General features: G+C 44.3%; 1 protein-coding gene across 2 annotated transcripts in view; it reads right to left on the reverse strand.

Annotated features, from left to right (window-relative positions):
- Positions 1 to 14,964: 14,964 nt before the first annotated feature.
- Tmem87b (transmembrane protein 87B) overlaps positions 14,965 to 20,564 on the reverse strand; it is a 40,079-nt gene continuing 34,479 nt past the window's right edge. For both annotated transcript variants that reach the window (XM_057780641.1, XM_057780642.1), the window contains exons 17-19: positions 20,510 to 20,562; positions 19,109 to 19,139; positions 14,965 to 18,155 (exon numbers count right to left, since the gene is read on the reverse strand). In XM_057780641.1, coding sequence (XP_057636624.1) covers positions 18,096 to 18,155; positions 19,109 to 19,139; positions 20,510 to 20,562 — 144 coding nt within the window. In that variant the 3' untranslated portion in view covers positions 14,965 to 18,095. The remainder of the gene's footprint in view (positions 18,156 to 19,108; positions 19,140 to 20,509; positions 20,563 to 20,564) is intronic.

Here is a 20,564-nt window from a genome sequence, read left to right on the forward strand (position 1 = left end):
AGACCCACAAAAGACCAATGTCTCAGAAGTTCCCGGGCAACTTTCCTGTACCGGCGATTCCCACGAGGAACCGCTTTCCCCTGCTGGGCTGCTGCAGCCCAGGTCCTCCCAGGTCTCCTAGCCCGCGTGGTGCCTCTGCGATGACAGATGGAGGACCCTACTCTTCTCTCCAACATCCGAAACCCAGCCCGAGATTCCGCTCCAAGCCCCCAACTCCAGCACACGCACTTGGAACCTGGCATGCCCCAGCCTTGGCGTTACCTCCTCGGGAAGCGGGACCCCGGGAGGGGCTGCGGGGACACTGACCTGGGAAGCCCGCGCTCTAGGGCAGGCAAGGAGCAGCAGGAGAAGGACGAGCGCGCGCTGAGAGCCGGGTCCCATCTCGCCCAGCACAGTCTAGCTGCTGAGGAAGGCAGGTCGCTGTTCCCGGACGGACACTGAGTACCCGCGGTGCGCGAGTCCTTTTAAGCTCCCGCGGCCACTAGAGACCGTAGCCGGCGGCGGCACGAGACTGTCCGGACGACGCGGGGAGGCGCCAGCCCCGTGGCGGAGGCCGGGAGAGGAGGGGCTGCAGAGCCTGGAATGCGCCTGGGAGCGCGCCCAAGCCACGACTCCTGGAGGAGGCCGGGCGCGACCAAGGGTGGCCTGTGCCCACCCTGGATTGCCCTACTGCCCACTGTCCCTACTTCCCGCCGGGAGCGACCCAGGCTTTGGCCAACCACACGTGGCTGACTGATGAGCCAAACTTAGGTTTGTCCTACCTCAAAGCCCACACAAGGATAACAGAGAACAAGGCAAGTGTGGCAGGAAGAGGGGCTTCATAAACTTGGCCTAGGTTAGACCACGTCTTTTTAAACTGTGCACCAAAATATGGGAGTTGAGTTGCTGAATTTAGCAACTGTAAAAGCACAAGACCAAAAATTAATTCAGAATCAAATATAATGAATCCAAGGTGTCCTTGGTCACCATGACTGGTGCTGGTCAGTTGTCCCTGGGCACCACGCGAATGAGACACCTACGACACTTGGCTCAGATTCAGACCATTTATGTTATGAAATAAAGTGTTGGGTTTTTTTTTGTTTTTTGGTTTTTTTTTTTCCCCCGCACATACAAAGTTTTCTGCCACTTTGTACATATTTCTGCGAAGTGGTGTGCTTGGTGTAACAATTATCAAACAATTATCAAATCAAGCCGGGCAGTGGTGGCGCACGCCTTTAATCCCAGCACTTGGGAGGCAGAGGCAGGCGGATCTCTGTGAATTCGAGACCAGCCTGGTCTACAAGAGCTAGTTCCATTCCAGGACAGGCTCCAAAAACCACAGAGAAACCCTGTCTCGGAAAAAAAAAAAAAAAAAAAAAAAAATTATCAAATCAATTTGGAAAAAAATGTCAAAAATGCTTCAATATCAAATAGACAAGATTTGGTTCTTCGTGTAAAAATAAATAAGCACACCAGATTTCCTTTTGTCTTTAATAAATGGTAAAATTATATTTATAACAAAGAATTACTTTAAAATCAATGGAAAAGTTTTAGAAGAACACTGCCCAGGGTTTTGGAGCACGCGCCCGGCGACTAAGAGTCCACAGCCTTCCTTCTAGTGTGCAGTCTGTTTCCCCAGAGTTTCAGCCGAGACCCCATTCTAGAACCTCACTAAGGTCTGGGTGGGTAACAACCCGAGGATGGACAGGCACAAAGTTGAAGTTCCTGCACCCAGGCTATGGGTGAAGCAGGTGCTTCAGACCCCTGGAAAATGTAACTTAATTCTCCCTGGAAGAGCATCTTGGGAAGCTCCCTCTGATTGTATGGAATGCTTCCGAAGCCCACAGCCCCTGACACGGAACTGTTTTCAGTGGGAATCAGGACAGCAAGCCCAGTGTCCTCTCTTGGCTCTGTGAGAGCTTCTATGACAAAGTGACACAGACTAGGCCGTGTCTAACAATACAAACGCGCCTAGAGACCCGGGGAGGTGGGAGTCAGAATCAAGGTATTTATTGGCAGATTTGGTGGCGATGGGGGTTTGCTTCATCCTCAATTATGGAAATAGGCAAAGTAGCTCTTTAAGGCCTCTTTTCTTGGGGGGGAGGGGGTCAGGTGGGTGGGGTTTCAAGACAGACTTTCTCTGTGTAGCCCTGACTGTCCTGGAACTTTTTTCTATAGACCAGGCTGGCCTCGAACTTGGAGATCCACCTGCCTCTATCTCCTGAGTGCTGGGATTAAAGGCGTGCACCACACCCACCCTGCATAAGGCCTCTTTTGTAACAACACCACAGTGATCTAATTCAGAAATATCCTAAGGCCACATCTCCTAATACTACCACACTGAGGAGGGAGTTCAAAATATGACCATAGCCAGTTCCCTGGAAAGCATGGAACACGGCGCATTGGGCATGGGGCCTGGGGACCACCCAAACTTTGGCTCCCCAACAAATCCCACTGAGCTGTTTCCTCTGGCTCCCTGAAGCAGAGCAAGGTCCATGTCCTTGCGCTTTGGAAGTGTTGCAGAGAGACCTCGTCAGAACACGGCTTGGCACTGTCCAGGTAGAGAGGAAAGGACAGCAGCCAAACCAGGGTAGGCCAGAGAGATGATGGGCCTCTGTGTCAGTCTCCAGTGTGTCCGCTCTCTATGAGCGAGCCACCCGTTTCCTGGCTGTGCTTACCTCCTGGGAATGAAAGGTTCCATTCTGCTTGGAGTGGCTATTTATTTTGAGTTTTCTCCTGCCCCGTATTTACATGGCAACCTCCAAGCACGCTTAGTTGGTTCTGGCTGCATACTGAACACCAGAGGCTGGGCAGATGTGAGCAAGCCCTCTTTTCTCTCCCATTGCCCTCTTTTCTCTCCCATTACCCTCTCTCTTCTCGGAGTGGCAAGGCAGACCAGATCGCGTAGAGGCAGAGAAGGAAGCAAGGTTATGCGGTGGTTAAACTTCCTCGTCAGCCTGACGCAGTTTGAAATCACCTGGGAGACAAACTTCCAGAGAGGTTAAATTAGGAGAAAAGACCCGCTCTGAATGCGGGGACAGCCCCTGTCTGAAGATCCCTGGGCGAGTGTGTGTTGGGGGGCTCGGACTAAGGGAAAGTGGGTGGGGAAAGCGGGAGCCAGGAGTCCAAGGAAACCCTCCCTCTTTCAGTTGCCTCTTGTCGGGTATTAAGCCACAGTAATGAGGCAAATAACTAACGCAGCATGGTTGGTGACCAGCCTGGGGTATGCGGACTCAATTCTAAACGTCCCTGCTCGGAAAGGCGCTTCCAGGACATTTGGTCGTGACCTAATCCCTACTTTACTTTTAGGAATCTCAGGACTGCAACAGTTTTACTCAAAGCGACACAGCTGCCTCTTGGGTTTGCTGTTTTGCGTTTCTAAGGTTTCTAAACGTCAACAGGAATTTTTGCTTTGGTGCTGTCCCTATTTGCTAACTTCCATTTGTGACTTTGGCCCTATGGCTGACTCCGCTTCGTGTTCAGGGTTCATCTGACTTAGTTTTCTGAGGTCTGGCTGCCCTTCTTTCTCTGTCGTCCATGGTCTGCAGTAACCGAAGCAGATGCCCACAAGAAGAACTTGCCGGGGCTCTCTCCAGAGTGACTGACTGTTGGAGCCACGCTCAGCAGTTCAGAGACCTGGCTGCTCTTGCAGAGGACCCGGGTTCAGTTCCCACTACCCACATGGTAGCTCACAACCATCCCTCCTTCCAGTTCCAAGGGATTCAGCATCCTCTTCTGGCCTCTGTGGTCACTGGCATGCATGCGGTGTACATGCATACATAAAACACAAATACACACATGCATGCGGTGTACATGCATACATAAAACACTCATACACACATGCATGCGGTGTACATGCATACATAAAACATTCATACACACATGCATGCGGTGTACATGCATACATAAAACACTCATACACACATGCATGCGGTGTACATGCATACATAAAACACTCATACACACATGCATGCGGTGTACATGCATACATAAAACACTCATACACACAAAACAAATCTAAAATGGAGAAGGCTCGGAACATTAGCTGTACAGTTAGGGCTTCCCTCTGCCCTAATAAAATGGCCCTATCAGCTAGTTTGTGCCCTCTGTTTCCCCTCTATTGTTTCTTGGGGAGTATTTGGGGGGTACTGGGGGCTGTTTTGGAGACTGTGAGATGGCTTGGCAGATAAAGGTTCTTGTCACGGAGGCTGATGACCTGAATTTGGTCCTTTGATCTACACAGTAGGAGAGAACTAAGTTCCGCAGGTTGTTGCCCACCCTCCACATGAATGCCATCATGTTGTGAGGAGCTGTGGGCTGTGTTCCTGCCGCCCCAGCTCCTGGTTGCCTGACTAGCTTATGCCCCGAAATAACAACACACAAACTGTATTCTTTTAAACACTGCTTGGCCCATTAGCTCTAGCCCTTACTGGCTAATTCTCATATCCCGATCAACCCATCCCTAATAATCTGTGTAGCATCAGTCTTACCGGCAAAGATTCAGCATGTCTGACCTGGCGGCTTGCTTCATGCCGTCTGGCTCTAAGAGGAGCTGCCCTGCATCTGAGCTCACTTCCTCTTCCTCCCAGCATTCTGTTCTGTTTACTCCGCCTATCTAAATTTTGCCCTATCAGATGGGCCAAGGCAGTTTCTTTATTGACCAACGAAATCCCACATCACCATCATGTGCGAGAGAATGCATAATAAATAAATAAAATAAATATAATTTTTTTTAATGAAAGACAGACTCTAGGAGCTGAGGGTGTAGCCCAGTTGGTAGGAAACTTGACCTACATTTGTGAGGACTTGAATTGGACCCTCAACACCGCACAGCCAGGTGTGGAAGTACACCTATAAAACCAGCACTTGGAAGGTGAAAGCAAGACCTAAAGTTCAAAGCCATCCTCGGCTACACGGGGAGTTTGAGGCCAGCCTGGGCTACATAAGATCTGCTGTAATATCCTCAGATCTCCATATGATATGGAAATGCAAAGAAAGAAGAAGGAAGTTGGATTTTAATTATTAATATTCTCTCCTCCCCTCTCGTTCTCTCTCTCTCTCTCTCTCTCTCTCTCTCTCTCTCTCTCTCTCTCCTCCCCTCTCTCCCTCTCTCCCTCTCTCTCTCTCACAGCCTCCTGTATCATTCTCCAGGCCCTGTGCACCTTTTTCTTTAGAGATAGGATCTCTCATTGGCCTGGAATTTGCTGAACAGGCTAGGCTGCCTGGCCCCAGGGTCCCCCTGTCTCTGTGTCCCTAGCACTGGGATTAGAAAGGAGCCCCACCATGCCCTGGTTTTATATACACGGTCACGAACTCAGGTCCTCATGCTTACAAGGTAAGCATTTATTTTTTAGAGACAGGGTTTCTCTGTGTAACCACCCTGGCTGTCCTGGAACTCACTCTATAGACCAGGATGACCTCGAACTTACAGAAATCTGCCTGCCTCTGCCTCCTGAGTAACAAGGTAAAGCATTTAACCGCATGAACCACCTGCTCATCATTTAAAATTCAATTTATTTATTTGTTTGTTTGTTTATATCTGATAGGCTCTTACTAGTAGCGCAGGCTATAGTTATAGAAGCCGCACTGGCTGAAAGAGAAGGATTTGTTGTTGAAATCTATGTCAAAGACCTGGCCACTGGCAGCATACAAGGGAAAGCAGTGACTCCCTGGCTGCCCTGTGAGGCCCTCATGGTCTCTTACGGTGCTTCCCTCCTGATGCATCTGTGACCTGGTCTTGCGGTTGGCACAGTCACAGTCCCGCATCTGTCTCTGCTCTAAGTGTCATCAAGCCTCTAAGAAGCTACTCTGTAACGGTCACAAAGACTGGCACATTAGTCTGACCGGGGATAACAGGGCAAGCAGAGGGAGGGGATCACTCAGCAGGAGAGCCATGACTTCATCCAATTCCTTCATTATACAAATATTTATCAAGTGCCAACTGTAGGCCTGGCTCTGAGCCAGACACTACATTATGCTCACACGTTATAACCAGCGATTCTGCCAGCAAGCCATGCAGTCACGTGTAGAACATTGAAGACATTGTCTGCCTGTGGACAACATCAGGACAGACAGTAGAAGCTGCTGGCAATGCCCTGAAGACCATTTCCAATAAAAAAAAAAAAAAAAAAAAAGGCCAGACTTCATTGTGTCATAATTATAGACCAAGCATCATTCAATGTCTGCCAAGGGGAGAGAAGCTTTGAAAGTCCACAAATGCCATTCCCCAATGAAGTCCAAATGTCTGTGGAAGGGGCAGAGTAGTGGGCCCAGTTGGTGGATGATGTAGTTCTTGGAGTCAGATGTGCCTGAGCCAAACCTCACCACCTGCAGGGACCAAGAGGGACTTGCATCTCTCCGTTCTTTGCAGAAATCTCTTTCAACATTTACATGAGAATAAAGACATTTATCATAGTCAATAAGACATCCTAAATTATAGAGTCAGACATGATGAAGGAGCTGGGATAAATAACACTATGGATGGTTGAAGAAGCCATAGGAAATTATTTTCTGTTTACTTAAAGTTAAGCACCACCCCTCCCCGATATATCATTTAATTGAAGTTATATCACTTGGGGTAATAATGCTCTTCCCCTAAAAGTCACAGAGTACCTAACAAAAACCCCAGGGCCAGGCATGGGACACTTCCTTTTGAGCTGTTGGTCACAAGAGTCTAGGAGACTCTCCAAACCATAGAGGCTGTTGCCGTTGTCCTTGGTGCCTTCCAGAAAAAGATGCTACACACATTGTGGACACAGAACTTAAAGAGGTGGAGCCAAAACTGACCTGGAAGCCTGAGACTAGCTCTCATAGCCTTGGATGGAGCCGTTACACTGCCAAGGGAGAAAAAGCAATCAGGAGTTCTATCTCGCTGTAGGCACCTACAGACCACGACGATCATCGGTATGGCGAGTTAGTCTGAAAGGTACCACAGTGGCACTTACATCCTGGGAGCAAAGAGTTGTCTAATTGGACTTAAGGCTGGTTCAGTAGAAGGATCTATCCCTGATGCCACAAACTAGTCAACTCCCTGTGCCTACAGAGCCCACGAGATCTGAGGAGTGCTGTGGAATAATCCTCTACTTATAATTAATATTAAATCTCTGTGCATTTATTAGAGCAATCGGCAGTCCCGACAAAAACCTCCGCCTACAGAGGAGAATCTACCGTTATCAGCTTCCTAAACCAGGGTGATTTCTAACTGCACTCTAAACACTCATTCTTATACCCACAGATCAGTGTAGCTTTCTCTCCTCCATTGTCACAGAAGCTTCTTTTGCAGCAAGTGGAGACCATTACACGTTGTCAGAATGCAAAGATCAGCAAAGATCACCTGACTGTGGGGTGTCTATCTCCAGCCAAGACTTCACAACACAACTCCTAAGGCTCAACACAACACAACTCAGGGAACAACATAGAAGAGGAGGGGGAAAGATTGTAAGAGTCATAGGATCAGGACATCTGCTTTAAGATAGTCTCTTCTAAAAAGAAAAAAGATGAAGTATTAGAGGGGTGGGGAGGAAGTGGTAGGGGTGGGAGAAGGGGTGGATATGGGAGGAGTTGGGGAAGAGTGGGCGATGAATGTGACCGAGATACATTGTATGAAATTCTGAACGAATTAATAAAAATTATTTATTTAAAAAAATATATATCTCCAAGTTCTATCTTTGGAGCTGGAGAGATGGGTCAGAGGGTAAAGGTGTTTGTTGGCTGTCTGGTCTGACAACATGAGTTTGATCTCTGGGAACCACATGGTAGAAAGAGAGAACTGACTCCTGGAATTTGTCCTCTGATTGAAACACACACACACACACACCCTCAACACACAACAAACAAAAAAGTGAAAAAAATGTAAAACAATTTCAAAAATTACTTTTGTCTTTGCCACTTGATGATGCAAATTCGTATTTCATATGAATTGCTGATTTTATTTTACAAAAATTTATTAATCATTTGATTAATAATTTTTTAAAAAAATTATTATTTTTGTTATACTGTATATATGTTTCTACTCTTGTTTAAGGTATTGTACCTATGCAGCTCACTTAAAAATGTAATGTAAAGGGCTGGAGAGATGGCTCAGAGGTTAAGAGCACTGCCTGCTCTTCCAAAGGTCCTGAGTTTAATTCCCAGTAACCACATGGTGGCTCACAACCATCTGTAATGGGGTCTGGAGCCCTCTTCTGTCCTGTGGGCATACATACAGACAGAATATTGTATACATAATAAATAAATATTTTTAAAAAATGTAATGTAAAGTTTTAGTCCTTGAAAATTATTCAGGATAATAAAGAAATGCATGTTAGTAGTCAGTCATCTATAATAATCAAACTTATAGTCATGTTAGGTATGGTTTTTAAGGTCAAACAGATATATTTTAGATAGACATCTAGTCTTCAAACATTTTAGAGATCTACAGAATATGACATTTAAAGTGTTAAAGACAGTGAGACACAACACTCCTGGTAGCACCAATTTACTTCAAAAACAGATGATGGGCATCGAAAAACCTCCATATGCTGTTTGCTTTCTTTGTGGCAAAAGCTAGCTATTTGGGCAAGAAACTACCTTTGCTTCAACTGCTGACAGTATATTACCCAAAGCAGATAAAGAGGACACACACACACACAAAAGGAACTGCCAAACTTTGTCAAGACAGGGTAGGAAGTTCTTCAAAAATTCCTACTTCACAAAAAATATTTTTAGGCCTGTAGGCCAAAGATGGATGCCCCAATGTTGCAGAACAACCTTAGGTCACTGTCCAGGCAGTCAGCTGTTTCTGCATTTCCATTGTTTTGAAAGTTGTTTGCTCTGCACTTCCTATTTACCCAGGTAATATTATATCCTTCTCCGATCTCTGATGGAGTTGAAGATTAGATAGTTATAATTACAGTTTTCCTTGTTACTAAATTCAGAAAAGAAACTCACAAAAGAAATGTAAAGTGTATAAGGTTGAGAGACATAAAAACTTAAATTGTTTATTTACAAAATGTTCTGAGGTCTAAAAATATAGTTTTAGGTTTGTAATACAAGTTAGGATAGACAGTGAATTGGTATAATACTTTGGACTCACCAAGTTAGGATAGATAATGGAATATTTTCTCTAAATTTGCCAAATGCAAGTGGACTGTACATTATGAATGCTATTCTTACCTGATAATTGTTCTTAATGTATGTAGTTTTACTGTGTTAGAGTTAAAACCTTTCTTCTTTATTTAGACAAAAAGAGGGAAATGTTGTGGAATAATATTTTTGTACTCTTGGGGAAGATATGTCTTCCCCAAAGCACCTTCTGATTGGTTTAATAAAAAGCTGAATGGCCAATAAGTAGACAGGAAGAGGTTGGACGAGACTTTTAAACAGAGAGCAAAGAAGAGATGAATCTAGGTGTGGGGGAAATGCCAGAGGAGATGGAGAAGAAGCAGGACATGCAGGCAGAGATGTAAAAGCCACAAGCCATGTGGCAACACATAATCAAAATGGGATAGCTTAAGTCATAAGAGCTAGTTAGAAACAAGCCTAAGCTAAGACGGAGCTTTCATAATTAATGTCTCTGTGTCGTGAGTGGGGGCTGGTGGTACAGAGAAAGACTGGCTGACTACACATGCCTCATATATTTGGTTCTGCTTCTGCTTCTCTGAGTCCCCAAGATGTCAACCTCAGTCCCTTAAGGCCATACTTGGGCCTGACAGGTGAAGGCGGAAGATATGGAAGAAACCCTGCCAGATCAGGCGACACCCTCTTCTGGCCGTGCAGCCTCCTACTGTGCAGGGCAGGCGGGCATGGGCTGACACCAGAATTGCTACAGTGTGAGCCACGGGTGCAGACCTTCAGGGCCTGCAGGAGTGAACAGTGAACACATGAGCAGCAGGAACAAGCCAAGACTGACCTCCGAGACCTTCAACCACCTGCCCGTGATGACAGTCCCACAGAAACCAGTGTCTAGAAAGACCATGGGAAGAAGAAATCCCAAAGGGCTGTAGTGTAGGTACTCACTGAAACAGAATCATGAGTTTGGACAGGACTATCAGGGATCTCACTTTAATGGGCAGATCTTGGGTCTCAGCGGTCAATTCAGTTGTTTTGAGAGACACCTAGGTGATTAGTAAAACTTCTGCGTGTGCCTTTGAGAGGCCATTAGATCATGGAGTCTCTGACCAAATCGAGGTCCAATTCACAGATGGATTTAATCCACGAAAGGATTATCAGGAAGGGGTGGATCTTAGGAACATCCTGACTAAGATGCATCTTCCCTCAGCCCCTTCCATCCATCTCTCCCTGCCTCCTGGTCACCATGAGGTGGCCTCTGCACACACTCCTATTGCCCATCCATCTCTCTCTGCTTCCTGGCCACCGTGAGGTGAGCCTCTGCACACTATTACTGTTATATATATTTACACACACACATGAATACAGTCTGTTACTGTTATATATATTTACATACACACACATGAATACAATCTGCGGCTACTTTTAGTGTTGCTTGCATGTACATGTGTTTAAGGCTGACCCTGTGGGACCTATCAGGAGGCTATTCCTTAGAGGAGAGTGATTATCCATCTCTCAGAAGCCTCTAATTGTCTGTAGTTCTTCACCGAACGGTGGAGTCTTGTGAGAGTTCCCCCACCCTATCAGTATGTCAACTGGCATTGTATTGGGCAGGTCTTGTTTGGACAATCATATCGCTGAGGTTTCATGGAGATACTTATCATATACAGGAGATACTCTAGCAAATGCTCTGGCCCTCTGGCTCTTACAATCTTTCCGTACCCCATTTGACAATATTCCCTGGGTTTTAGATGTAGGGGCTGTGTTGTAGCTGTACCAGTTAGGGCTGGGCACCTTGTGGTCAGCTGTTCTCTGAACTTTGACCCGCTGTGGATTTCTGTAGTAGTCTCCATCTACTGCAAAGAGATGCTTCTTTGATGAGGAGTAAGAGCTAACTTACCTTTTGGTACAAAGATAAGTACTTAGAATGCAGCTAGAAATTATACCAGGGGCTACAGGGATGGCTCGATGGTTAGAGGCACTGATCATTCTCCCAAAGGACACTGGTTCAATCCCAGCACCCTCATGCCAGCTAACAATGACTTGTAGCTCTAGTTCTAAGGGATCTGATGACCTCTTCAGCCTCTGGGCACCAGGCATTCATGTGTGCACAGACACACATGCAAGCAAAACACCCATTCACATAAAACGAAAATAAATCTTTTAAAAAAGAAATTATACTGGTTTAGGAAAGTAGTAATAGCAGGCTCTCTCTAGGGTCAATGACCTCACAATGAAGTTGCTCGGGTTTACAGTATCAGGGATGAATCCCCCTCTATTGAGTGTCCCTTACATCCAAATGTGTGGCTTATACCTTGGTTACCCCAAGATATAAGCGCCACTATTGCACCTTTGGGGATATCTTGTCATGCTGGTCATTGTGTTTTGTGTCATAGCAAGGAAGGACTATTGATTGCACAGCATAGGGACAAAAGTTTGCATAGTGACTGCATATTCTGAGAGCTAGTCCTCAAGGCAGGGGCTTCTAGGTCAGTTTCATGTACTGTTTCCAAAGTGTGTGGTGTCCTCAGCAATAGGGTCTCACCTTTAAGTTCTGGAAGATAAGAAAGGGCAATGGCAATAGCCTATATTGTTTTGGGACTCATCGAGATTTTTCCTAGTCAACAATTTGAAGGGAGAATTCCTATGCTTGGCTCTAAGGTTTTTGTTATTCTATGGTTCTTGGGGAGAAAATGTCATCCTACATGGCATACTCCTTTCAAACTCTGCCTATCATCTATCATCTAATCTATCACCTATACACACATATGTGTACACACATATGTATTTTTAAGTTAACATAAAACAATGCTTCCCTAAGGCTTTTTAAAACACCCTTAATATTATGTATCTCTCCTCCTTCTCTCCCTTTATACTGGCTTCCCTCACCAGCTTCCAGCTAAATTCTTCCTGCCCTCTTGTCTTAGGGTTTCTATTGCTGTGAAGAGACACTGTGACCATAGAAACTCTTATGAAGTAAAACCTTTAACTGAGGCGGTGGTTTACAGTTTCAGTCCATTATCATCGTGGTGGGACATGGCAGCATGCAAGCAGACATGGTGCTGGAGAGGAAGGTAAGAGTTCTACACCTTGCAGGCATTAGGAAGTAGACTTAGACACTAGGCAGTATCTTGAGCATACGAGACCTCAAAGCCCACCTCCGCAGTGATGCACTTCCTCCAACAAGACCACAACTATTCCAACAAAGCCACACCTCCTAATAATGAGTCTATGTGGGTCAATTACATTCAAACTACCGTACCCCTTTTCCCACTACTCCCCTCCAGTATCTGTGTGCAGCCACCCTGCTCTTTAGAGCCCTTTCCTCTATTATTTTGTGTGTTGTGAGTACTGGGAATTGAACCTAGGGACTCATGCCTATTAAACAGATCTTAAAAGTCTAAATTTAAATATGTAGTAAGATTTGAGCATGGTGACACACACCTTTAATCCCAGCACTCAGGAGGTAGAGGCAGGCAGATCTCTTGAGTTTGAGGCCAGCCTGGTCTACAGAGTGAGCCCCATTACAGCCAGGGCTGTATAGAGAGAACTCATCTATAAAAGTAAATAAATAGAATTTTTTAAAAGGTAGCAGGCTTAATGTCTTTAAGATCCTTAACCTTCAAAGTCACAAACTGACATTTAGTAAGTAAAATGTCTTTCTTAGTTGGTTAAAGGAAAAGAAAAGATTCTTCAGGGATGGTGTTTGGCACCACCTGCTGAATCGTTTGGGTATTTTTGTCCGTGTATAAACTGACTTTGAGGAACTGCTGTCAAGGTTATTTTCATGGGAATTCAGCTTCAGGACAGTCTGTGGTAGAAGTTTGAATGTGAATCCATGATCACTTGGGGTGGGGGCTTGCCCGGGCAACTTCCTTTCAATATGAGTACATCACCTTCCAATGTTTCAGGTGGAATTCATCAGCCAAGTCTCAGCTGTCTCCCCACGACCCAGCCTCAGCTGCCTCAGAAAGGCTGCACCCCAGGCAGGCCCTTTTTGTATTACCTTCCCAGCTGAGTAACAAGTAAACAGAGCTCCTCCTCCTCCCAGGACTGCAAGGACTGTCTGTCTGTCTGTCCCCAGGACCACGCCTTTTCTTAAGGCGCTGTCAAGTTTTATGTATTTATTTTTTAGTGTGCTTTCCTTTTAAAATTAGGAAAACACAGAAAAGCAGTGGGTAGGGCTTCGAGTCTCCCATAATCCACTGCTCCCAAAGAACCTAATATTAGGTTCTGCCTTCTACAGAACTAGTGCAGGGACAGGCACATGACTGACTTTCTAGACTAACTGGAAGACCGGTGTGGCCAAATGACTCTAAGACAATATACTAAGAAGCAAAGCTCACCACTTCCGGGTCCAGCCTCTGAAGTTTCCAGGCTATTTGCCCCTTTTGCTGGCTGGATGTGGATGGTAGGTCTTGCTTCTACAGATAGAAATAAACTGTGGGATCTTGCAGAGTCATACTCTGCTCTTCCTACCTCTTCACCATCCCAGAACTGTTATTTGACCAGATAACATTTATTTTTGTTTTTCAATACAAGGTTTCTCTATAGCCCTAGCTGTCCTAGAACTCATTCTGGCCTCAAACTCAGAGATTCACCTGCTCCTGCCACCCAAGGGCTGGGACTAAAGGTGTACACCACTATGCCTGGCTCAGATAACTTTTTAAAACCCTGCAGTGATATTGTTTGTGATCTAACAAATAAAGCCTGCCTGAAGATCAGAATGCAGAGCTAAGCCACTCATAGAGGCCAGGCGGTGGTGGCACACACCTTGGGAGACAGAGGCAAAGGGATTTGTGAGTTCAAGGTCAACCTGGGCTATGCTAGACTGAATCAGTATAAAAGAGAAACGGAGCTCACACAAAGGTGATCCCAGCGCTTGGGATCACAGGCCTTTAATCCCAATACTAGGGAAGTGGAGACAGGAGTGATATGGCTGAACAGAAAGAGGAATATAAGGTGGGAGGAGACAGGAGCTCAGATTCAGTCTGAGGATTCGTAGGGACAGGATCACTCCTTTGGTCTGAGGATTCAGTAGAGTTAAGAATTAGTGGCTGGCTGCTCTGCTTCTCTGATCTTTCAGCTTTAACCCCTATATCTGACTCTGGGTTTTATTAAGATCAATTAGAATCCATGCTACAAATCCCATCCTTTTCTATGTGTATGGGTTTCTTGTGTGCATGTACATGGTGTGCAATGCTAAGGCAGAGGAAGGCTTCTGATTCTTTGGGAATAGTTATGGACAGTGTGAGCTGCTGTGAGGGTGAGCCATCTCTCCGTCCACAGGTAACTAACTGTGTGACGAGCTGGAGCCCAGCTGTGGTCATGGTAGCTGAACTCAGCGGCAGCACAAGCTGCGGAGCCACTCGTTCCTCCACACGTGTGCCCCTGCTCATGCTTCATGTATGTATTTTCTATTATCACAAATTCTTCATTTTTACTCAAAAGCAGAAACCATCCTGTAAGAAGTAGACAGGAATTCACTCACTATTCTTGTCGGTGCTGACATTTAGTTTGTCTATAGTTTGTGTGTGTGTAGAAACCTTACTCTTTATTTTGAGACATCTTTGAAAATATCAAGAGAATTGACATCATTCAAAGGTATTAAACATTGCTGGATATTTCACAAAGACTGAGTCAATGATGTCATCATGAATGAGTACTCTCATTACATTAGACTGAGAGATGACAGGTCTCTCACACACACATGAAAACATATAAACACACACAGGTGTACAAACTTAGGTTAACTTGATTTAAATATTTCCATTTTGTTCTGATCTAGCACAACTAAGACTCAATATTTTTCTGACTTTTAGTTGTACCTCCCTTTTAAAGAATCCCATGCCCTGCCCTCTCCTGGAGAGCACATTTCCTACAGATTTTCATGAGGTAGCGCTAACAGATAATCTCAGAAAACAATCTCCAAACATCAGAAAGCAATTTATTACAAAAAAACAAATATTAAGGCATAAAAATACAATTTTTTTCAAACGAAAGTCCTTTAAATTGCTGTTATATATTCAAGGAAATTTCCCCCAAATAATAACTTAATCTTTTTAAATAGTGAATATATTTTTAACCTCTAAACATTCTCCCCCAAGAATGAATGTTTTCCTAGTTCTAAAGAAACTTAAAACAGTATCGAGTTCCTGTCCTATGACATACACTTCCTTAAAAAAATCTATTTTTGTCACTTAAATACATTTATATGTTCAGAATTTTGTATTTTACACTTCCTCTGACAGATGTAAGGCTTGGTGTTTTGTATTGCTTACTGCATGCTGTCAATCACTCACAGACATCAGAACAAGAGACAAAACCTAGCATGGTCTCTTTCAGCTTCAGTCATAGACAGCCAGGTCAACAGCCCCAAACCTCCTTGAAATAGGGTGTACAAATCAACTTTGTATGCACACTTTAAGTCAAATCTTGACATTATTGTAGTCTAAATATGATGTACCATAATCCAATTTCCACAAGATAGGAAAAGTTAACCAAAACAAAATCCAACAAACAAACAAACAGGAAAAGGATGGGGGCAACCTACCACCTCCCAAGCTTATAATTTCCATCTCTCGTTTCTTACTGAAATAACATAACTACCCCAGAAGGCACATATTTAAATATTAACCTAATTCAAATCATGAAAAATGTCTCAAGCAAACCTCATACATTACCAAAATCTAACACAAACTGTATTACAAGAAGTTTTGAGCACAAACCTGGAGTCTTATCCTCAGACCTCAACTAAAGGGGAGGTCTGTCCAATAGCATTTTGAGCAAACTGAGCTGGGCGTCTGGAAGCCCCAATGTTGTCTGGAGCCTTGGAGCAGATGGGGAAGGAGGTTGAAGAGCTGCATGGTAGCCCTGGGTGGACAACCTAGTCCTTGTGAATTACACTGACATTGTAGGGCCCCCCAAGAAAAGCTCAACACAGGTCATTAAACATTAGCACCTGGCACCATTATCACTAAATGCAACAGATAGCACACACACCCTTCCAAAACATTTCTAGTGAGGTTGTCAAGATGAAACTCCACTCTCTCTGGATGGAAAGAAAGTGTTCATTTCAACCTGGAGCTAGGCCAGCATCCTTTGTCTTTCCTGGTTTATTTGTTTTTTTTTTTTTTTTTTTTTGAAACACTACTGACGTGGTATCAAAAGCATTTCCCTGGCCAGCAACTCCTCCCCCTACACTCACTCAATGTGTAACCCCTGCTAGCTATAAGAGAAATATCAACTGCAGGCGTGTGGGTTGTGGGTCAACTGCCTCATCCCGTGAAGGCAGGGTATTAAATACACATGTGAAGTGGGCTTCGGTGGTGCATGCTTGCAATCTTAGCAAGAGGTTCTCAAGTCTAACATCAACCAGCGTGGGCTACGCAGCACCCTGCAACCCCCGACCCCCACCCTGCAAGGGTGTCTCCAGTTCTCAAACAACTGGGTTAGAAGGTGGACTATGCCAAAGCAAAATGTACACGCATGCAGGGAAGCATAGAGGACAGGAGAAGCCCATCACTGTGGCAGAAACTGACAGAAGCAATGGACCCACTTTGGTTGAATTGGCCACTCTCCCTCAGGAAGCACCAGGAAGCAGGGGGGCTGCGAACTAGCCTCTCTCCACCAGGGCTCCCAACACTGCACCATTTCCCAGTGTCCACTATGGGATATTTTCAAGAGATACAACTACAGAAATGTATCTCTACCAACCCCTATGGAATGAGTACGTAGGAAATAAACTCAGAAGAGTAAGCTTTTGAAAGAAAGGGTTGTTTTGTGGCATCAAAGTGAAAATCACTGCAGGTTGTGGTTAAGCGCTCCTGGTCAGATTTTCATGTTTTCTCAATTATTCCAAATTATTCTAATTCACAAGGCCAGACGTCCTCCAGAGAAAAGCCACAGACCCTGCCTTTCATCATTAATGCCTGCCAGTCTGGTGTCTTTGGTCATGAGAGCAGCAAAGCATTCACATCTCCAAACTACATTCAAGTGCCTTTCAAGTTACAACATTCTATATTTAAAAAATATTAGAATAGAAATTTTCAATCATACATTATGAACATAATTTAACAAAACAAGGTGTAAAATATGATTAAGGGCTGGTTAATTACATGTTGATGCATGGTATAGTTAGATGTTTTTATCCTGAAACGGAAAACACCGAGAACGTGTAGCCAACCTGATACTGTGCAAGTCCCCACAAAGCTCACAAGGAATGGTGCACCAAGAGGCTTCGAAGAAAGTGCTTTTGGGGAGCCACATGGCCAGGGGTCATAGTGGAATTAGCAGCAGCACGTGTACCCATAGCCTGCAAATCTTTGGACGTATCCTCAAGACGTCTCTCTTTGTGCACCTGTGTTCCCCTGAGCTCATACTCCATGACGTGCAGTGCATGGTGGTATTTACAAATAGGAGTTTTGTGTACACCAACAGAGGGGACAAGATAAAACATATGAACATGCTCACGTTCCAATATTATGTCACTTCAGTATAAAAAAACTGAATAAAGTTATCACTACAAAAGATGAACACTGCTGTGGAGCATTCAGGAGAATCAATCTCGAAGGTGCGAGGGAAGGAGTGGTCATAGAGAATCTTTTCCATTTTTTTTTTTTTTTTGTTTTTGTTTGCTTTGTTTTTTGAGACAGGATCTCACTCAGTAGCTCTCTCTGGTTGTCCTGGAACTATGTAGACCAGGCTGCCCTTGATTTCACAGAGATTCAATTGCCAGGCATGTGCCACCACACCCAGGTACAAATTCTTTTTTTTCTGGAGAAAACTTGAGACCCAAATCTGCATGCCTGTAGCTGTCACCTAACACGCTTCTGTGTACACTTGGTTAAGATGTATCAGATTATTTCCAAATTCAGGCAACTTAATGGCAATTAAACTGACCTTATGAGTCAGTTTTAAAGATGGCTTTATGAGGGTGGCAGACCCTCCCACACCTGATTCTTCATTTGCACACACAGATCTTCACGACAACACAACAAAACGTATCATAGTGAAGCCGTCAGTTTTGATGAGACAGGCTTTTCCCATCACTCAACTGCAGGTCCCAGTCACATTATCTTTTCTGAAGAGAACATTTTTTCAGCTATTTCAGATCTGGTCATAATTTCCTAGAGGGGAAAAAGATATGTGTCAATTGTTGGGGCTACATCCAGAACCTACCAAGATGTTCTAATCTTACAAGTCACTATATTTACTCTTTAACAGACCTAACTTTGGGGAAGTGTAAGATAAAACCATGGTCCCCACATAATTCAACAGGTCAATAATCAGCCAAAGTTGGAAAAAGTCAGCTTCCTTCTTCCTACAAATGAGTTTAGGTTCTCTGTAAGAGGCAGAACCAGAGCTAATAGGGATCTCATATAAGATGTGTCTCATGTCACTGGACCCAAGACAGTATTTATTTATCAAGTCAAATGAACTAAGTGCACCACTAAATAGCCTCCCAGCATATCCCTGTGGGCTGTAGATCCCACAGTGTCGTGTGGGAAGGCCTCCTCCACCCTGTCATCCTGCCACAGAGGAACACAGCACTGCTTCAGAGGCATCTCCCTTCCAATTCTTCTCTTGCTCTACTGGAAACACAGAGCACACCAACTGCTAATAGCCGGCCCTCCTCTGTATGAGCCATGGTTATCCTGTAATCCATATACTGAAGATGAACCCTGCCTTGGGCTACCCTGCAATGTCTAGCTGACCAAAAACTAATCCCCCCCCAAAAAAATCCTTTATTTAAATTTCATGCTTAGTAAGTAAAGCTGGAAATTATTCCAATACATTATACGCGTCAGAAGCTAAACAATGGACACACAATGCCTTAAAAATTGCACTTTCAAACAAAAACCTCATGAAACGCCTCTTCTCTTCATTTATACCAAGTATCTTTTATCCTGCTTCTGCCTGCAGTGAATCTTAGCCCACAATCCTCACACTTCAAGCCAGCTCTGTGTTCTTCTGTCTGCTTAGTTGGTAATTACTTCAAAAGGTTATTTTTGAATTAGCTTCTGAAATACAGTGTAAAAAACAGAAACCGCTCTAAGGAGATTTGTAAAAGGAGGCTTACCTCATCTGAGTCCACTAACACTGGGAGAGCGCTGAAACAAAAGAGAAATAACAGTGAACTCTACAAGAACTCTACAGCCAGAGCTGCGGGGCAGCAGGGCATCTGGGAGAGACCAGGGCTTAGTGGACTGGCAGTGTTCTGCCTTCTGATTATAGGATGCGTACAGTTTCCAGAATGCATGTTCCTTTGAAAAAGTTCAGTCTAAAGTTAACAGAAATACTTTAAAGATCTGAACTTTATACCGAAACAAACTGGTACTACAAGGGCACTCCTACTACACATGGGGCAGTGGGCTGAACTCACAGGAGCATTCAAACACACCCCACTCCCTATTTACTTTTCAATCCTTGGCTATTCTTTTACTCTTAACAATTGGCTGGGTATCTGCCACTTTAACTACAAAACTAAATTCTGTGCTTTTGTGAAAATGAGAGAAGCACATTATCAAACATAGTATTTTTTTCTGGAAAACATTTGTTTGGAGATGTATTTATTTACTGTACATGATAGCAGGTGTGTGTGACTGGAGCACAGGTGTGGACATCAGAGGGCTACTCAGGGGCTGGCTCTTGCCTTCTACCCCATAGGCCCCGGGATTGAACTTCCTGCCTTTGTCTGCTGTTCCAGATACAAACACACCTAAAATTCTCAGTATTCAGGGATGAGATGTAAAGAACCTTGATGCTTATGAGGAATATATAAAAAAGCAAATATATAAAACTACCACACAAAATGAAGTCCACAATACACACAGGGGTGACAACAAAAGCAGACTCCCCCTGAAGCTGTGAAAGCTCGAGCTGGTAAGACAGCTCAGAGGCTAAGTATGCCACCAACATGGTGACTTGAATTAAGATTCCTAGGCCCATATGTAAGGAGGGAACCAACTTCTACAAATTCTCACTGACCTTTACATATATATACAACTGGATGTAAAAAAAATAGTTTTACATGTCTGAACTTTTCTGTGGTAAAAAATTAAAATGAGGGCTGGAGAGATGGCTCGGTGGTTAAGAGCATTGCCTGCTCTTCCAAAGGTTCTGAGTTCAATTCCCAGCAACCACATGGTGGCTCACAACCATCTGTAATGAGGTCTGGTGCCCTCTTCTGGCTTGCAGACATACACACAGACAGAATATTGTATATATAATAAATAAATATTTAAAAAAAATTAAAATGAAATAAAAAGATTCTGAGCAGGAAGAGAGCGAACTGGTTACAGGTCGCTAGTACTGAAATGGCTGTACAGTGGAAAGGGGTTGGGGCTATGTTCAGTTCTGCAAGAAGTTTACACACACACACACACACACACACATGCACAAACGCACGCTTTGAAAAACATCCAATAAAATCTCCTTAAACTATAGCCCCAGGTTCAAAATTGGAACAGAGGATATTTACACATCTGTGAACGAAGAGGGAATATTTTCTTCCACCCACTTCAAATCTTCATCCT

Source organism: Chionomys nivalis, chromosome 9 (assembly GCF_950005125.1).
Source record: "Chionomys nivalis chromosome 9, mChiNiv1.1, whole genome shotgun sequence".
NCBI classification, from domain to species: Eukaryota; Metazoa; Chordata; class Mammalia; order Rodentia; family Cricetidae; genus Chionomys; species Chionomys nivalis.